General features: G+C 40.0%; 1 protein-coding gene across 4 annotated transcripts in view; it reads right to left on the minus strand.

The window, feature by feature from the left end:
- Positions 1–16,242, minus strand: part of KCNK2 (potassium two pore domain channel subfamily K member 2) — a 132,776-nt gene that overhangs the window by 57,179 nt on the left and 59,355 nt on the right. For all 4 annotated transcript variants that reach the window (XM_081186076.1, XM_081186077.1, XM_081186079.1 and 1 more), the window contains exon 3: positions 13,369–13,480. In XM_081186076.1, the coding sequence (XP_081042202.1) occupies positions 13,369–13,480 (112 nt within the window). The remainder of the gene's footprint in view (positions 1–13,368; positions 13,481–16,242) is intronic.

A 16,242-nucleotide genomic window follows, 5' to 3' on the forward strand; every position in this document is an offset into this window, starting at 1 on the left:
TGGCCAAAGTATTGCAGCCTCAGCTTTACAATCTGTCCTTCCAGTGAGCACTCAGGGCTGATTTCCTTAAGAATGGATAGGTTTGTTCTTCTTGCAGTCCATGGGACTCTCAAGAGTCTCCTCCAGCACCATAATTCAAAAGCATCAATTCTTCGGCGATCAGCCTTCTTTATGGTCTAGCTCTCACTTCCATACATCACTACTGGGAAAACCATACCTTTTACTATACAGACCTTTGTTGGCAAGGTGATGTCTCTACCAACTTAGACAGCTCTAAAAGAGGATTGGACACATTCATGGATGATAAGGTTATCAAGTGCCTATGAGCTGTGACGGCTATGCTCTGCCTCCACTATTGGAGGAGGCATGATTCTGAATACCAGTTGCTGGGATCACAACTGGGGAGAGTGCTGTTGAACTCAGGTCCCACCTTTCAAGCTTCTCATGGCTGCCATGTGAACAGAATGCTGGAGTAGGTGGGCCTTTGACTGAAAGCCCAAATGGTGGTCATGCTTTGGCTGTAATCTCATCCACATTCGCCACCTGAGTTCACTTTTAAGGAGTGGTAAATCATCATGAGTAGATGGCATGGTTGAATGAAGAATTTGCTGTATTTTATTATCTGGTAAGTACATTGTGTGCCTTATGTTATATAGCTGGTAGATTTTTCCAGTAAGAAACAAGAGAGAAAGAGAGAGAGAGATATCACCCTGCTCAGGGAAGCCCTGAGGTTTGCAGAAGTACCAAAAAAAACCCCCACCACCAAGCACATTTTTAAAAGGTAGGGTTTCCTCCTTCCTCTCACCATCCAGAAAAGTCCCAGAGCAAACAAACATATGCAATAGCCACTGAATGCAGAGTGACCGGGGGTGGGGGGAGGCACTGCTGAGGTGAGCATACACCTTTTTGTTGCAGGTCCAATATGTATGTAATAATAATAAGCATACATGTGCAACGATCCTTCTCATGCAATTCACAACAATAAACTGCAAAAAAAATCATGAAACAGTACTATAAAGCAGGAGAAGCTGGTTTTTAATGTTCAGGTAAGACGTTCAGTCTGAAAATGCCAGCTGTTATAGAAATTGGTGTACAAACATGTCTCTCTTGGAAGGGAGCATTGCTGCTGCGTAAATAGTTGGGTTATCCTAAAGCGTTCAACGTTGGAGTGGCTGAAGGGGGAGGTTTTACTTCCTTTCTAGCCCTGGAAACAAAGAGCATCCAGCGTTCATAATATTCAGGCACTGTCCAGACCTACTATAATAAATACAGCTATTTTGAGCCACTGCCCTCCTTAGAAGGACTCCAACCTAAAGTGGCAAGCTTGCTCAGTATTCCAGATCCACAGATATTTTATTTATGCAAAGTGCAAGGCATTCTATTTTTAAACATGGTTTCAATTAAGGCAATAACTTTGTGACCCTTGAAACACTTGGATGCGTACTTAAATTTGCACATTTCAACATTCTTGGCTGAAGGGTCAAGGCCTTGAAAGACATAACGAAAAATTAATGATTTGGTGAATGAATGAAACATTCTTGACATCACCAGTTTTACCTGGATGAGCAAGACAGAGGCTTGTCTCTTTGCAATCTTGTGTTCGTCCCTGCCCCCCTCAGCAATAGTAGCATAAGGCACTTTCACGTTCCATTGGTTGTTCAGAGATATGTTAATATAAATGAATCAGAGCATGAGATGTGGAAAATAATGTCTTGAGCTATGTTTTCCAAAATTGCTTTCTGACACAATAAAAGCTACCAAGGACCATTCTAAAAGTAATTTTGGATTACTATGGGGTTTTTGAATTCAGTAGTAATTTCGGAAATCTTTTGAGCAGCATTCTACCCATACTTGAATGTCAACAGAACTGCAGGCTAGCCTGCTTCAGCCAGGGGTGCCATAAGGAACCCAGAAGAGCTGCTCTCTTGAATGGACAAGTCTGCTCAATTGCAGGGAGGGGGAGTGCTATACACCTTTCAACTCTTTTCCTTAAGAAATATCGGTTACAAAATGTAATACAAAAATTATATACCATACAAAGACGAGGAAAATCATTCAAGTTGCTCAGTTATTGCCTCTCAGTCTGATTTCCAAATATGCAAATAAGGGATGACCACAATTTTGTAACTACTGTATGGTAAAGCTACTCCATTCTTGCATAAAATTACTTGGGATATCCAGGTCCTTTTAGAAGTCTTACTTGGTGAGTGAGTTTTTCAGCTATAACTATGTTCCATAAATTTCAATACCATAGTCCAGCATTCAGAGCCTTTGAGTTTTTCCATTCTTGGGCTATAAATGATCTAGCTACTGCCACCAAAAGATAAACAAATCCTAAGGTTGTATACCCACAATGGGTCCCCCTCAAAGACAATTCATTTATGAGAGCAGTTTTGGGGTGTACAGACCAGCCCACCTCAAGCAGCTACCTCCCCTGAATCTGCTACACCTTTCTGAAAGGACCGCCAGGTACCTGGCCCAGTTTTGTGCTGGGTGCCAAGAAGAAACAGTACACTGGCAAAGGGGAAACAGAGACCTCCCAACTGCTCAATGTTGCTGTTATGTACTGAAGTTCTCACCCTGGGCCAGCAGGGGGATACTGTAGATAATTTTCACTCAGGTCCGCATATGCAAATAAGGAATTGAATGTGACGTTCAGTGATTGGATAGTTACAGAAAGTTGTTACTGTTGCGATGTAGTTGAGCTTTATATAAGCAGGTTGGCTGAATCCTTCAGCCCTATTCTGTTCTGGCCTGTGAATAAACAAGAGCTGTCTGAAGAATTGCTATGTCATCTGATATGTTCACCCACAACTTAATAGTTGCCTTGAAAAAACCCCTCAAAAACTAGAAGTTTCTTGTATTATTGTAAGTTACCATGGAGACCTCTCATCAGGCAGCAAGGTACTCTGTAAATGTTTTAAATAAACAGATAAATATTGATAATGCAATCTGCAAATTGCAGATATGTGTAGCATTCCCATAACTGGTTTTAGAGGTCAGGGTAGAATAATAATGGAAGGCACTGTAAATCTGGCATGTCTGCCTCATTTGCTTTCCTGGTGTTTGGCAGCCAAGTTGCCTCATGTTTAACCGGACTTGTCTGTGATGAGGAGACAGACGGCTGCCTTACTGTCATAAAAGCAGTTTCCTCTTTTTATGATTGTCAGTTAAATTTGGCATAGGTTGGAAGTTTTCTTCCCACTTCTTTTTGTAACAGTACATCATAGAATCATAGAGTTGGAATAGACCACAAGGGCCATCGAGTCCAACCCCTGCCAAGCAGGAAACACCATCAGAGCACTCCTGACATATGGTTGTCAAGCCTCTGCTTAAAGACCTCCAAAGAAGGAGACTCCACAACACTCCTTGGCAGCAAATTCCACTGTCAAACAGCTCTTACTGTCAGGAAGTTCTTCCTAATGTTTAGGTGGAATCTTCTTTCTTGTAGTTTGGATCCATTGCTCCGTGTCCGCTTCTCTGGAGCAGCAGAAAACAACCTTTCTCCCTCCTCTATATGACATCCTTTTATATATTTGAACATGGCTATCATATCACCCCTTAACCTCCCCTTCTTCAGGCTAAACATGCCCAGCTCCCTTAGCCGTTCCTCATAAGGCATCGTTTCCAGACCTTTGACCATTTATTATGCTATCCATATGCTAACACAGACTTTTAAGTGGCATTAAGACCAGGGAATACTTTCCATATTGATTGGTCTACAATGACTCCCCTCATGTTGCAGGGGATTTTGGGCTGTTTAAGCTAAACCCAATGGTACTCACCAACACCACAAGTAGATTGAGAGTGCACAATGTAAAATACCCAACACTCCTCCATGGCTACATACTCCATGGGTGGTGGTAGTGGAGGACAACCTTTTTTTCAAGGACGTTTGACCACCATAATTGATATTTTCACTATAGTTCCTCTGATAAGCTTCCTGGAACAAAGTCTAAAACATACTTTTGTAACTCCAGCTATTTAACAGCTATGAGATCACCCCAAGCTACATGTTTGTTGACACCATCAGTGAACTCCAAAACAATGATGAAGTAAGTTTTCCCTTTTGCAGCCCATTTATAGCATTTGTTTTCATTCCCAATTGAAGTTCTGAAGCTTCTCTGAAAAAAATTATAATTCTCAAATGAATAATTTGCAGTGAAAGGAGGTCTGCATGAGCTGGATTCAATATATGCCTTTGTGCTTTTATCTTCATGGATGGAGATCTGTTCCTGGCTTTATATTCTAGTTTTAGAACAAAAAACACTGTTTGCTATGTCCGAACTAAACAAGATGCTGCAGTTTCTTGCACATGGCAGTCAAAAGCTGCTCAACTCTATAGCAATGCAGGAACTGAGGGCTTATTCACACTTGCCTTTCGCCTTGCTGTTTCCAGGCACAGGTCCACACTTAAGGCTTTGCCCCACAGCTTTCTCTGTGAAAATCCATTCTTTAGTGCTCAATTGGGGCAAATGTCAAATTGGGTTCTCCACAGATTGCCATTTGTTCCAGTCGAACTTTAAAAAGTGGGTTTTCATGGGGATAGCTCTGGAGCAAAGAAAAAAGGCAATAAAGGGAACTTGGACACAAAACTTTAAAGAGTGGACACCACCTGGAAAAAATGGAGGAAAGGTAAGTGTGGATGAGCTCAAGATGCCATCTATGGTTTCATTGGTAACTGCTAGGCAGAACTGCTATAACAGTAACCTTTACATCAACCTTAAATCATGGGGTGTTCAGAGGTCCTGCAGAACCAATATCACTTTCTGATGAGGACATGCTCAGCTGGCATGGAGCATCCATATCAAGGGCAGCATGTTAATTGGTCCCCAGATTAAGCTGCAGATGCAGTTCTCAGTTGGCGCATAAACTGGCACACAATTAAGGAACATGTGCGTGCAGGACTTAAATCTCTTCCCCCTACAATCTATTAGCACATGAAAAAATAAAAGAGCCTTTGGTCTGGCATGTTTTGTTTTGATCAATTATCCATGTGACTGACAAACTGCAACACTATCTGCTTCCTATTCATTAAACAGATGTCTAAATTGAATTATAAGCTATTACATTGCACCTTGTAATTATATATTTGCCACTCAGGGTTCATGACTTCCACAGCATGTGATAAAAAGGGACAACTCCATTTTAATTAGCCCAGTGTGCTATTTTTAGAAAAGTTTGATCACCTGCAGGACAGATTTATTTTTTATTTTTTTAAAAAAAGTGTGTGGGGCAAGTTAATGGTTACATTAACCATGCACTAAGATGGCATAAAAAGACAGGTGTGCAAACATGCAAATGTTTAAATCAGAAATTAAGAATAGCTTTGTAAACTTGTAAGGTATCAACAAAAGGCTATAGCTGGCACATCTGTGCAAGGATTAGAATTGGCACATTTGTGATTTCATAAAGCATAGGGGACAGAAGGTACCAGCAGTTCTAGTTCTGAAAACATGACAAGAATCAAGCAAATAAAGGATAGATTTACTTCAGCTCTCCTATAAAAGCCACTACTGTTTTGGAGAGCCCTTTAACTGGGGTTTGGAGAAGTATTTCTTCCCAAATGCAATGATGATTCAGAAGAAAACAGTCCTGAACCATTAACTCAAGAGAAAATATCCAAGTTTCAAAAATTCAGTTACTAAAAATATAAAGAATATTAACCCAGCTTTTCTGACCAGTGCAATCCTATCCCTGAGTTAAGAACTGAATAAGGATAGGTACATTTGCTGGTACATTTTATCATATGTGGTAGAGTAGCAAAGGGATTTTGGGAGATGATACATAATGAGACGGCAAAAAAAATATTTCAGAGGACTCTCCCAAAAGACCAGAAACTTTTCTCCTATGGATAATTGGACTTGATGTACCAAATAATCAAAGGAGTTTGTTTCTGTATGTGACTACTACACCAAGAGTACTATATGCCCCAAAATGGTGGGAGGATGAAGCTCCTACGAAAGAAGAGTGGAAGTTGAAATTGATGAAATATGCTGAATTAGCAAGTTTAACAAGTAAAATAAATTAGAGAACAAGACGAGGCAGCCTTCAAGGAGGATTGGAAAATGTTTGTAGATTATTTTTAAAATTATCATAAGCATGTTAAGATGCTTGCAGGTTTGGAATAAGCTCAGCAGTAAAAGTTTTTCTGAGAATAAGGTGGAGGAAGAAGGTATAGATTATCTATAATATGCAGCAGCAATAGATAATTAGAGGAAACCATGGAAGGGTGGAAGGGAAGTTGATTATCTGGGAATTATATATCGGAAAAGGTTTGACTAATTGTATTTCATTTTTGGAATATAGATATATATTTAAGTACAGGATTGCTAAATCCCTTATTGCAGTACGGTTCCAGCATAGTTGCAGAAGGATAGTGAAACTATGACATATGATTATGGGAAACGTGTGGTCTTCCAGAGGTTGTTGGTCTCCAACTCCCATCACCCCTAGCCAGTATGACCAGTGGTCAGGAATGATTGGAGTTGTGGTCCAGAAACATCTGGAGAGCCACAGGCTCCCCACCTCTGCTTTAAGGTGTGAGCAGATTGAGGTAGCCAAATTTGCATTATGTTATACATTTTTTGTGAGAAGCAGAAGCTTTAATTGGATTTTCTGCCTCAAGCACCTAGATGATTTGTGTGAATTGATCCTTGCTCTTTTCAGTGTTGGACTATAACACACCAATATGACCTGGGACTTCAAATGAAAACAAAAAAAGAATGCATATGAGAAATCATTTCAGGGAAAATCAGCATTACAGAATTGGGATACTTGAAGCATGCCACGTTGGATTATAAGGGTCTTGTTAAAGTTTGGTCAAGAACCCAAGTATCCAAGAGGAAAGAAAGAATGCAAGAGTTAGTCAGGGTTCAAGTGCTGTTACTGACTGTAAGAACTTTTCTGGAAAATGTGTTGCGTCTCAGAATTCAAAAATAGACCAATCTTAGGTGAACAACCACTTGTCGCTATACTCAAACAAAACCACAAGCCTGCTTGACAGAACCAGTCATGGCACCACTAAAAACAGTGCATATTTAGCTTTATGAATTCTTTAGGGCTTCTCTTAGATGCCTGCTCAAGAAAATCCTTCAGCTGCTGCTTCATAGACCTAAAGGGAAGTATATTGCCTCTGAACACCAGATACTAGTGGTGGCTAAGACAATCACATCTACTTGCGAATGTCCTTGAACAATGAGCCACCCTAGAAACAGAATGTTGGGCTTGGGAATTCCACCAAACTCAGTGCTAACAAGACAAGTTCAGATTACAGCAGTGGCCAGGAGGGCTTTTTACCACTTTATTCTGGTGTACTGTGACCCTGTGGCAATGCTTTAGTTACCCGTGCACTAGCGACACCAGCCCAGGCTACCATGTGTAATGCAGTTTTAATGATGGCTTGGAAACTTCAATCCATGCAAAATGGTACAGGGTACTGCTAGGTGCTTGGCGGTAAGAACGTATGATATGATAACTATGTTGTATCAGTTACAGTGGTTGCCAGTGCATTTCTGTGCTCAATTTATGGTGCTGGTGTTAACCTTACAGCCCTAAATGGTTTTGGACCAGATGACCACCATCCATATCAGCATTCCTGCATGCAGAAATCAACTTCTAAGAACTTGTATACCCACCTGTAAAAGCATTCATGCTTACAGGCACAAAGGAGAAGGCTTTTTCAGTGGTGCCCCCCCCCCACACATTTGTGGAAATCTGTTCCAACTGGGATTTGACAGGCTTTCCACATCTGCTGGAGTTGGAAGTGTTAGGAGGCTGCTTCTGGTATGCATTACCTTCCTTGGACCTATACTTAGTGGAACATTCTATTCTCCCCCACTCACCTCCAAGGTTGGACACTGAAAATTCTGTTGCTATTTGTATTGTTTTGACTGGTGTATTTTATGTATTGTAGTATTACTGTATATTTATTTTGTATTAATATTGTTCACTGCTTTGGGGACCTTAGGCTGAGAAGTAGTATATAAATAAACCACACCATACAACACGATCTCACTACTATGTCAAGATTTAGCTTATTGCATCATGCAAAACACCTCATGGTTATTTGGTGTCAATTTTTTTTTTACATATTGTTATAAGTATGCTCAATTTATATATCATTGTAAGCTAGTTTAAAGAAAGCCCCCACCCCAGAAGTTATTGCTTTAACTATATTGAATAAATAAATACAAATAAATATGTTTCAAAAGGTGTGGTCATTTTTTTTAAAAAAAAGACCTCCAAAATTTCAATTTCAGAATTAAAATGCTTCAGAGTTTTTTTTTGTTTGTTTTCATATCAACTGTCAAAAGCCCATATTTAGAACCAAAATTTAAGCATGACAAAATTCCAGCTCTGCTGTAGTAGGTAATAGCTTCATGATATAATGAGCTTCTAGAGCTATTATCAACTGACACTTGCCAGAAAATGTAGATAATTATCCCGACACAGGCTTATTGTTTTGCTACTTGTGCATGCCATGCAACCTCAGGGAGCACCCTCTTCCCATATATTCTCCAAATGGACATATTTAATTTGACCCTTGCTAGCCCTTTACATTCCAATATGTTACTGGGAGGGGATGGGGGGTGCCTTTTTCTGGAATCTGTAAATCCAGCTTGGAATGTGTCATTGAGGAAGATTTGGGGGGGGGGGTTAGAAGAATGTGATCTTTGACTGCATGAAACAGTGAATGCAAGGTCAAAAAGAATCAATACTCAAGGAGAAAAGGGGATGTTGGAAGGGGAGAGTAGTTGAGAATCATAAAAAGAGAAACAGCATAGATACACTAAGAATACTGAAGAAGAGGAAGAAGAGGAAGAAGAAGAAGAGGAGGAGGAGGAGGAGGAGAGATTATAATCTTTGGGGTTTCATTCTTAACTATATTATTTCATCTTTGTCAGTGACTAGCCCTGTTTAACATATTTGAGACGTTATATTGCCTCAACTTGGAAAAGTGACTATACACACACACAATTAGTGCTTTTTTCTAGGGAGACACAGGGGTACACATAGCCTTAAACATTTTGTGAATCTAAGTTTGGCCTCATTGAAGGGCAGTATTTCAATATGAGTAGGAAAATGAGAGTACCCCTAAACATTTTTTAAGAAAAAAAGCACTATATATAACAGAAGGTTGTAGCCTGTTGAGCAAGTGAGCAAACTCAGCTGCTTTACTTGTTGGTAAACCATTGTTTCCCTTGAGAAATATGTACTAGCTTTCAAAACACTTCAGAACTGAAGATACTATTTTGTCTGTACTGCCACTCTGTTGTACACCCCCACCCCCGTCCCTCAAACCTACTCATGCAAGACTAGACTTCATTCGAGACTTGGTCAGTTTCTGCAAGAAGAGTGGCACGGGGAGAGAGAGAAAAGAAAAGAAAGTTATCCAAATCAGTATAACTCTGCTCCCCCACCATAACCACCAAAACCCCACAAGTCTTGTTTGGATAGAACGGATACTTGCTTATCTCACATGTGCAGTGGTCAAGATAAGGATGGGGAGAATCTCCATAAGCTCGATTAGGAATTATTTGGTATTTATTTATTTAAATATTTCTATCCCACCTTTGTGCCTCTTTCCAGGCAATTACAACTCATAACGATCTGCACAACTGTTTTCAAAATACAGTACTCCAAAAAAACAACAAACGAAACACTTGAATCATAAAAAGATGTAACATAACACACAGTGACTCCAGTCTATATGTCTAGCACAACGCAACATGATTAAGGCTACAATCCTAAGCACACTTGCCTGGAAGTTAGCTGAACACAAACTTTATTTCTTGGGAGTAAGCACCATTGAACACAACAGGACTTTCATCTGAGTATATATTTGCATGGGATTCTGTTGTTAGATCTTCGCTGGATGTGAAGTCAAGCTTGCTTTATTGTTGTGAGGTTTAAATACGGTACCTCCAGCAAAAGAAAAGTCCACCACCTCCACCCAAGGCAGTCTGTTCCATGCTCAAATAGCTCTTTTAATTTCATTGTACACAGGTTGTACATTGACAATGAAGTTATTATTATTATTATTATTTGGAAGCTTCTAACGTTTCTAAGTTCTGAGCATGGATGATGCGTGTTTTAACTGATTTTATCTATATCGTACCTTGTGTAACCTTGCTATGCACTACAGTTAAGCAGCATATAAATTGTTGAAGCAAACAAAATACATTGCCAAAGTGACTTGGGGCTGAATCGTAAACAAGGTCAGTTTTCCAGCTGGTGTCCTCCCAGTTCAATAATGTGATAATTGGTTCTTAGAACTCATGATCTGAAAACTATTTCCCTGGATTCTTTTATCAGCCAGAATTTTCACTTGTTCAAAATGGTCAAGTAGAATATTTGCCTAACATTTCACAACACTACAGTTCATTCAGACCTTCCCTTGGCACTTTGCTTAATAAAGTGGTACTCAACATATGCAAAACGAGAAGCTGTAACGTAAGCTCTCTCTTCCTCTTTCTCTCATTAACAGGCCAATTCTGGCTTCCAGAGAACATAGTGTTGCAACATTTTGTGCATTTTTAAAGGTAGCTTTTGTTCCTTGCACCAATGAGAAGGATGCACCAAAGGAACTTGCATCAGCATAAATTAGAAGATTTGCTAAGTGTACATAAACTAGTTTATGTGAACATAGCTAGTGTACTTAGCATTCTCCATCAATTAATGAAAAGAGAATTTGAATGCAAAATCATCCAAGAGGTGAGAAACAGCAGCAGATGGCATGATGGGGCACCGCTGCTGACTTGACCTCCAATCTGGTGCATCACAGATCCTTACCAAGACAAAGAAGAGAGAGGCACCAAGGTTGGAGCAGTAAAAGGCAACTCCTCCCATGGGTTTTGTTTTTTTCAGATCAGGAAACTTAGGCAGCCAGCGCTCTAGAAATGTTTATTTGAAAGAAAAATCCACATACATCACCATCTCCACCTCACAACAACGAAGAAACCTTAACTCTACCTCCATCAAACTTTTGATGCTAATACATATCAGCTCAAACTTCTAAGCTAATACATATAATTGCTCCAACATTTGAAAATAAGAGGAATGTTATGATCTACTATCACATGTTTGAACACCCCATTGGCATCATTCCCATTCTCATGGCTACCACAGTTCTTGCTTCTACTGGCTCTTCAAGCCCTGATTACCACATTTTTGTTTACACGCAACAGACACTGTTACAACTGTTAGGGTTTGTATGCATGCAGACCTAGAAGCTTCAGGGCCTCAAACAGCATGGTCAGTTGCAAGCAGGACAGGCCACACATCAAACCACTGATACCCAGCTCAAATTTGCAGCTCTGCACATATTTCATATGAATGCATCATATTCATATCCACCCTGCCAGCAGGAAGAGGGTTAATAGTACAATTCCCCATTGTTCAGCTGAATCAATAAACTACATAACAAGATAGAAAATGTTCTGACCTCAGAAGAAATGCTTGTGCCCACAGGGGACATAGACTAGAGAGAGAAACATTATTTACAATAAAATTTCGTTTGAACTCAATAGACCAGGTCTCTAATCACAAATGTGGATCTACAAGGATTTACTTTAGTCTGTTAAGTGCTAGCTCAAACCTGCCATCAACCATGGCATACCTTCCAGAATGCCAATAATTGCTTGCTATCTTTTTAGTTTTAGGACTTGAAGTAGCTTTGCACGACCTTATATTGTAAAGACCAGAAGAAAGCTGGAGATCGTCACACCTAGTGTGGGATTTGAATTTATTGCAAAGTCTCGGGAGGAGCTACCATTAAACACACATTATCCTATTCAATACTGAAGGCGGTTTGTTCCATATTCAAAGCAACTGATGTGCACCAGGCCATTAGTGACTGTAGGGCATTCAGAAGACAGTTTAAGCAAGCCAGCTCTAAAACAGGTTGTTATAGAGGCAATACTATACAGTGGCGCCTCGCAAGACGAAATTAATTCATTCTGCGAGTTTTTTCGTCTTGCGAATTTTTCGTCTTGCGAAGCACGGTCAAGTCGCAACTGCACCTCTTCAAGCGGTTTTAAGAAAAAGGAAACAAACTTGCAAGACGTTTTCGTCTTGCGAAGCAAGCCCATAGGAAAATTCGTCTTGCGAAGCAACTCAAAAAACGAAAAACTCTTTCATCTTGCGAGTTTTTCGTCTTCCGAGGCATTCATCTTGCGAGGTACCACTGTATGCCCAGACTGAGGCAGCTGCCTCAGGTGGCAGAATCCAAGGGGCACCCGCACCACCACCAGAGAAGCAAACAGAAGTGGCCGTGGCAGCTTCCAGTTTCTAGCAAAATCTTGTGAGAGTCCTGCAAGTCAATGTCACAGGGCTCTTGCAAGATCTTGCCAGAACCTGGAAGCTGCAGCCGCATGATCCTGGTAAGTGAGGCTTTGGCAGGGGCAACCAGAGGGGTGGGTAGCACATAGCATGCAGCACATGTACAGGGCAGCACTTTCACATTTTGCCACAGGTGGCAAAACGGGCCAGGCTGCCCCTGCATCTACCATGGGTTGCATGCCCTTAAACAACTGCCAATCAGTTACCCTGGAGAAGCTAATGTTCAATAATATTTCTAGTGATCTTTTTTTTCAGTTCTCTTTCTTCGTGCCATTCATAACATTGCAAACTTCTGCCTCCTTCACCGGGAAGGGGGGAAGTCTACATTCCTCCTCTGTGTGTCCATTTTGCTGTCAAATATGGAGCTGCCTCATCCCTCATCCCTCCTTCTCTGTGACTGGGGCAAAATGCATATTTAAACACATGAACCTGCCATCATTGTGTCTAGTTTGGCATGGTGCTACTGCCCATTGAGCATCTGAAGTGAAGGATGAACAACATTAACAAGGTTATGAAGAATATTTGGCATGAGCTGTTGCACGTTACTAAAAGCCTAATACAACCCACTATGGTTAAATCTGAGTTTGCCTGCTACAGCTTTATAATAAAAATGCATTTCCCAAAGAGGCTGATTACTTAGAATGTTGAAAACACTGAACATATATATTAATTCTAGACAATATTTGTCTAGAATTATGTCACTTCTAGAGACCCAAATCAACAGCTTAAAGCACAAGCTTGTTTTAAAACATGAATAATCAAATAATTGGTGTAAACAGTGTACTAATGAACTGCACCTTTCATATAAACCTACTTTCTATTAAAGTTTTTATATCATTTATTGAATCTTATAAATGTAAGTGTGCATGTCTAATGAAAACTGTTTTTGCCAACATATCTGAACTTAAAATATAAAAACACTATTAAAATAGACAAACAAAATCTGCCAAACGAAAACATATATTGTAAACTAAATTTGTTTTAGGTAATACACTCTTCAAAATAGAATAATAAGTTTTATCCTACCTATGGTGGTAATAACAGTGCCAGCAAAGAAGAAGGAACTTCCCAAATCCCAATGACTGTTAGACGTGTTTCCTTTAGGATTGACTCCTGCATTTATTGCTGCCACTACTTGCTGCAAGTTTAAAGAGATATTTGTCAATATTTGTCAATATTTATGAAACATAATCAAGAATGTTAGAATACAGTGTTTTGTATGGTTTGTGAAGATAAAATAACTTCTCAAATGTCAGCCAATGAAAGAAAGAGAGAAACAGACAGAAATTTTGGGTGGCGTTATTCAACTGGCTTCACTTTTAGCAGCATCTAACCTAAGCTTGAAATATAATTAAATTCAAAATATTACTCATTTTTGCATCTCTTGGTTACTCTTCATGTCTTATATTGCTATGAAATCAATAGTTTGGTTGTTGCGTCCCTAGAGGTTCAATGCAGAGGCTAACTGTTGATGTTAGAGGGCAGAGAAAGCCTCTAAATTCAAGTTTCCTGAAAATTCTCTTGATCCTAACTGAGAACTATCACATGGCCATTTAATGGCTATTATACAATGCAACATATACTTAGAGCCTGGGAGATCTAACAGCATAGCATTTTGTTTCCTCCTCTCTTGCTGTATTGGTCACGTTTTGCGTTCCTGGGACTCCAAACTGCCTGAAGCTTCCATCTCTGATCTAACACCAAAGGCCATGGCTGGCTTTGATTATTGTGGCTAATGAAAGGCACTTTGAACAGAAGCGTGATACACTCTAGAAAGTCAACAGGTGCCAGGTAAACCTCCCCCTCCTACTGAGTGGTTGCTTCAAGGAAGATGGTGAAAACAAAAACATATGCCTGGGTCAGAGGAGGCAAGTGGGAGAACTTCTGATATTTCCAGGTTCTTATGGAGAGGAAGGTATGGAATGGAGGGTATCATCATAGGAGAGAAGATGGCAGACACTTAACATCGGTTGTTCCTGCTCAGACACCTACCCACCCACACCCACACACGTAGAGACTTGAGTAGCCATGATGTTTAGATACCACCCTGCCACCTGATGGTGCTGTTACTTAATGCCAAGTCAGCCCACAAGAAAGCAACTCTCGTTCATTATTTCATCCTGGATGAGGTAGCTGGCCTGGTGTGGATTACTGAGACCTAGGTGAGCATGCTAGGGGTTTTGTGACCTTCCTGATTTTGCCTGCCTGGGTACTCAGTATAGCAACAGTACAGACCAGAGGGGAGGCTTGGCAATCATCCACATAAATTCCATCATTCTCACCAAGAAACCAATCCATCTGGGATCTGGATGTAAGTGTTTGTACTTAGTGTTGTATTGCAAAGACAAGTCTACCACCCACCTAACTGCACAACCTCTTCCCGGACTGAGCAGGCAGAGGCAGTTCTGGTGATATGTAGGAGAACCCCATGAGAATAGCCTTGGGAGACTTCAATATCCTCTTTATCAATAAGAGGAAACTGCATAGTGCAGAATGAGGCTGCCGGGTTGGTGACCATGTGTAACTATTCCTGAAAGCATCCCATTGGCTGCCAGTAAGCTAACAGGTCCAAGGCAAGGTGTTAGCACTAGCCTTAAGTGGCTTAGACTATTCAGGTGCAATCCAAACAATCCTGTTCACCAAGGCATTTGATAGAAAAATATACTGTTTCTTGTTATTTAACTGTTAGCATATTCAATTGCTTTTAAATGTGCTCTCTCTCTCGCTCTCTCGCTCTGTGTGTCACACACACACAAACCTACCTCTATCTATCTATCTATCTATCTATCTATCTATCTATCTATCATCTATCTATCATCTATCTGTTTTATTGTTTGCCAACTAAGGCTCCTTTGGGAGGAATGATGGGATTGAAAACAAATAAATAAATAAGCAAGCAAGTAAAATGCATATCTGGGATTTTGACACTAGGAATATATTTGGGGTTAACCTTTTGAAAGACCTGGTCGAGTTATGCTTCTGTGAATAAAAACTCTGAAACCACAGGTTTCAATGTTGAAACAGCCAATAAAATCAATGAGGTCCTACACACTAAATTGTATTTATGCACTTGCCTGCTTCATTACTCATGATTAAAACAACTCTTGAGAGCTGTCTAACTTGCACCGAAGTAAATTGCTTTATGGATAAGGATGTCCTGTACATTTCTGGAGAAAATACTGGAATATTAATGTCAACGTTAAAAACTTAAGATTCCGAGTAAAATAAAAATACATGCTCAAAACAATTTGTTTGAAATAAAGCTGATGTTCAGTGCAGCTGGAAAGTATAATAAAGAAAGAACTTTACTTTTCATTGCTTCATTGAGAACTGATTTTAAAAGCTGTATTGCAAAAGAGTGCTAACTTTATTAACTTTATTATTATTTATTTATTATTATTAACTTTATTAACATAGGTAAAATTCTGCAGGCCTAAAAGTTCCTAAACCTTTATTTCGTTGAATCTGTAGTTGCACACTTGATAAATGCTATTTTAGACACCAGTTCCAAATTTTGCATTAAGTTCCACTGATCTGGTTTTAATGGAACTCATTTGAAAACAAGGGTGCTTAGAATTACAGACTTGCACCCCCGATCATAGAAACACTGGGAACATATCCCCATCAGACCCATTACGCAGATGTAAGAACCACTCATTTCAATAAAGCTCAGGTCCAATTTACATGTAATGAAAAGCAAGCAAGAAGAACCGCCCCATATAACATCGCATGTGCCTTGCTTCTTATACAAACATGTCGCCTTGCCTCTGTCTGTGCTGTAAGAACACCAGGGATTAGCAGCCCAGCCAGATACTTTAATGGTGTGCTACCACTGCACATACAAAAGCTGAGGGCCCAGAATTCTTGCCTACCCAGGACCATGTTAAAAAGGAAGCCTTT

This window comes from Podarcis bocagei (genome assembly GCF_964188305.1).
Source record: "Podarcis bocagei genome assembly, chromosome: 3".
Lineage (NCBI taxonomy): Eukaryota > Metazoa > Chordata > Lepidosauria > Squamata > Lacertidae > Podarcis > Podarcis bocagei.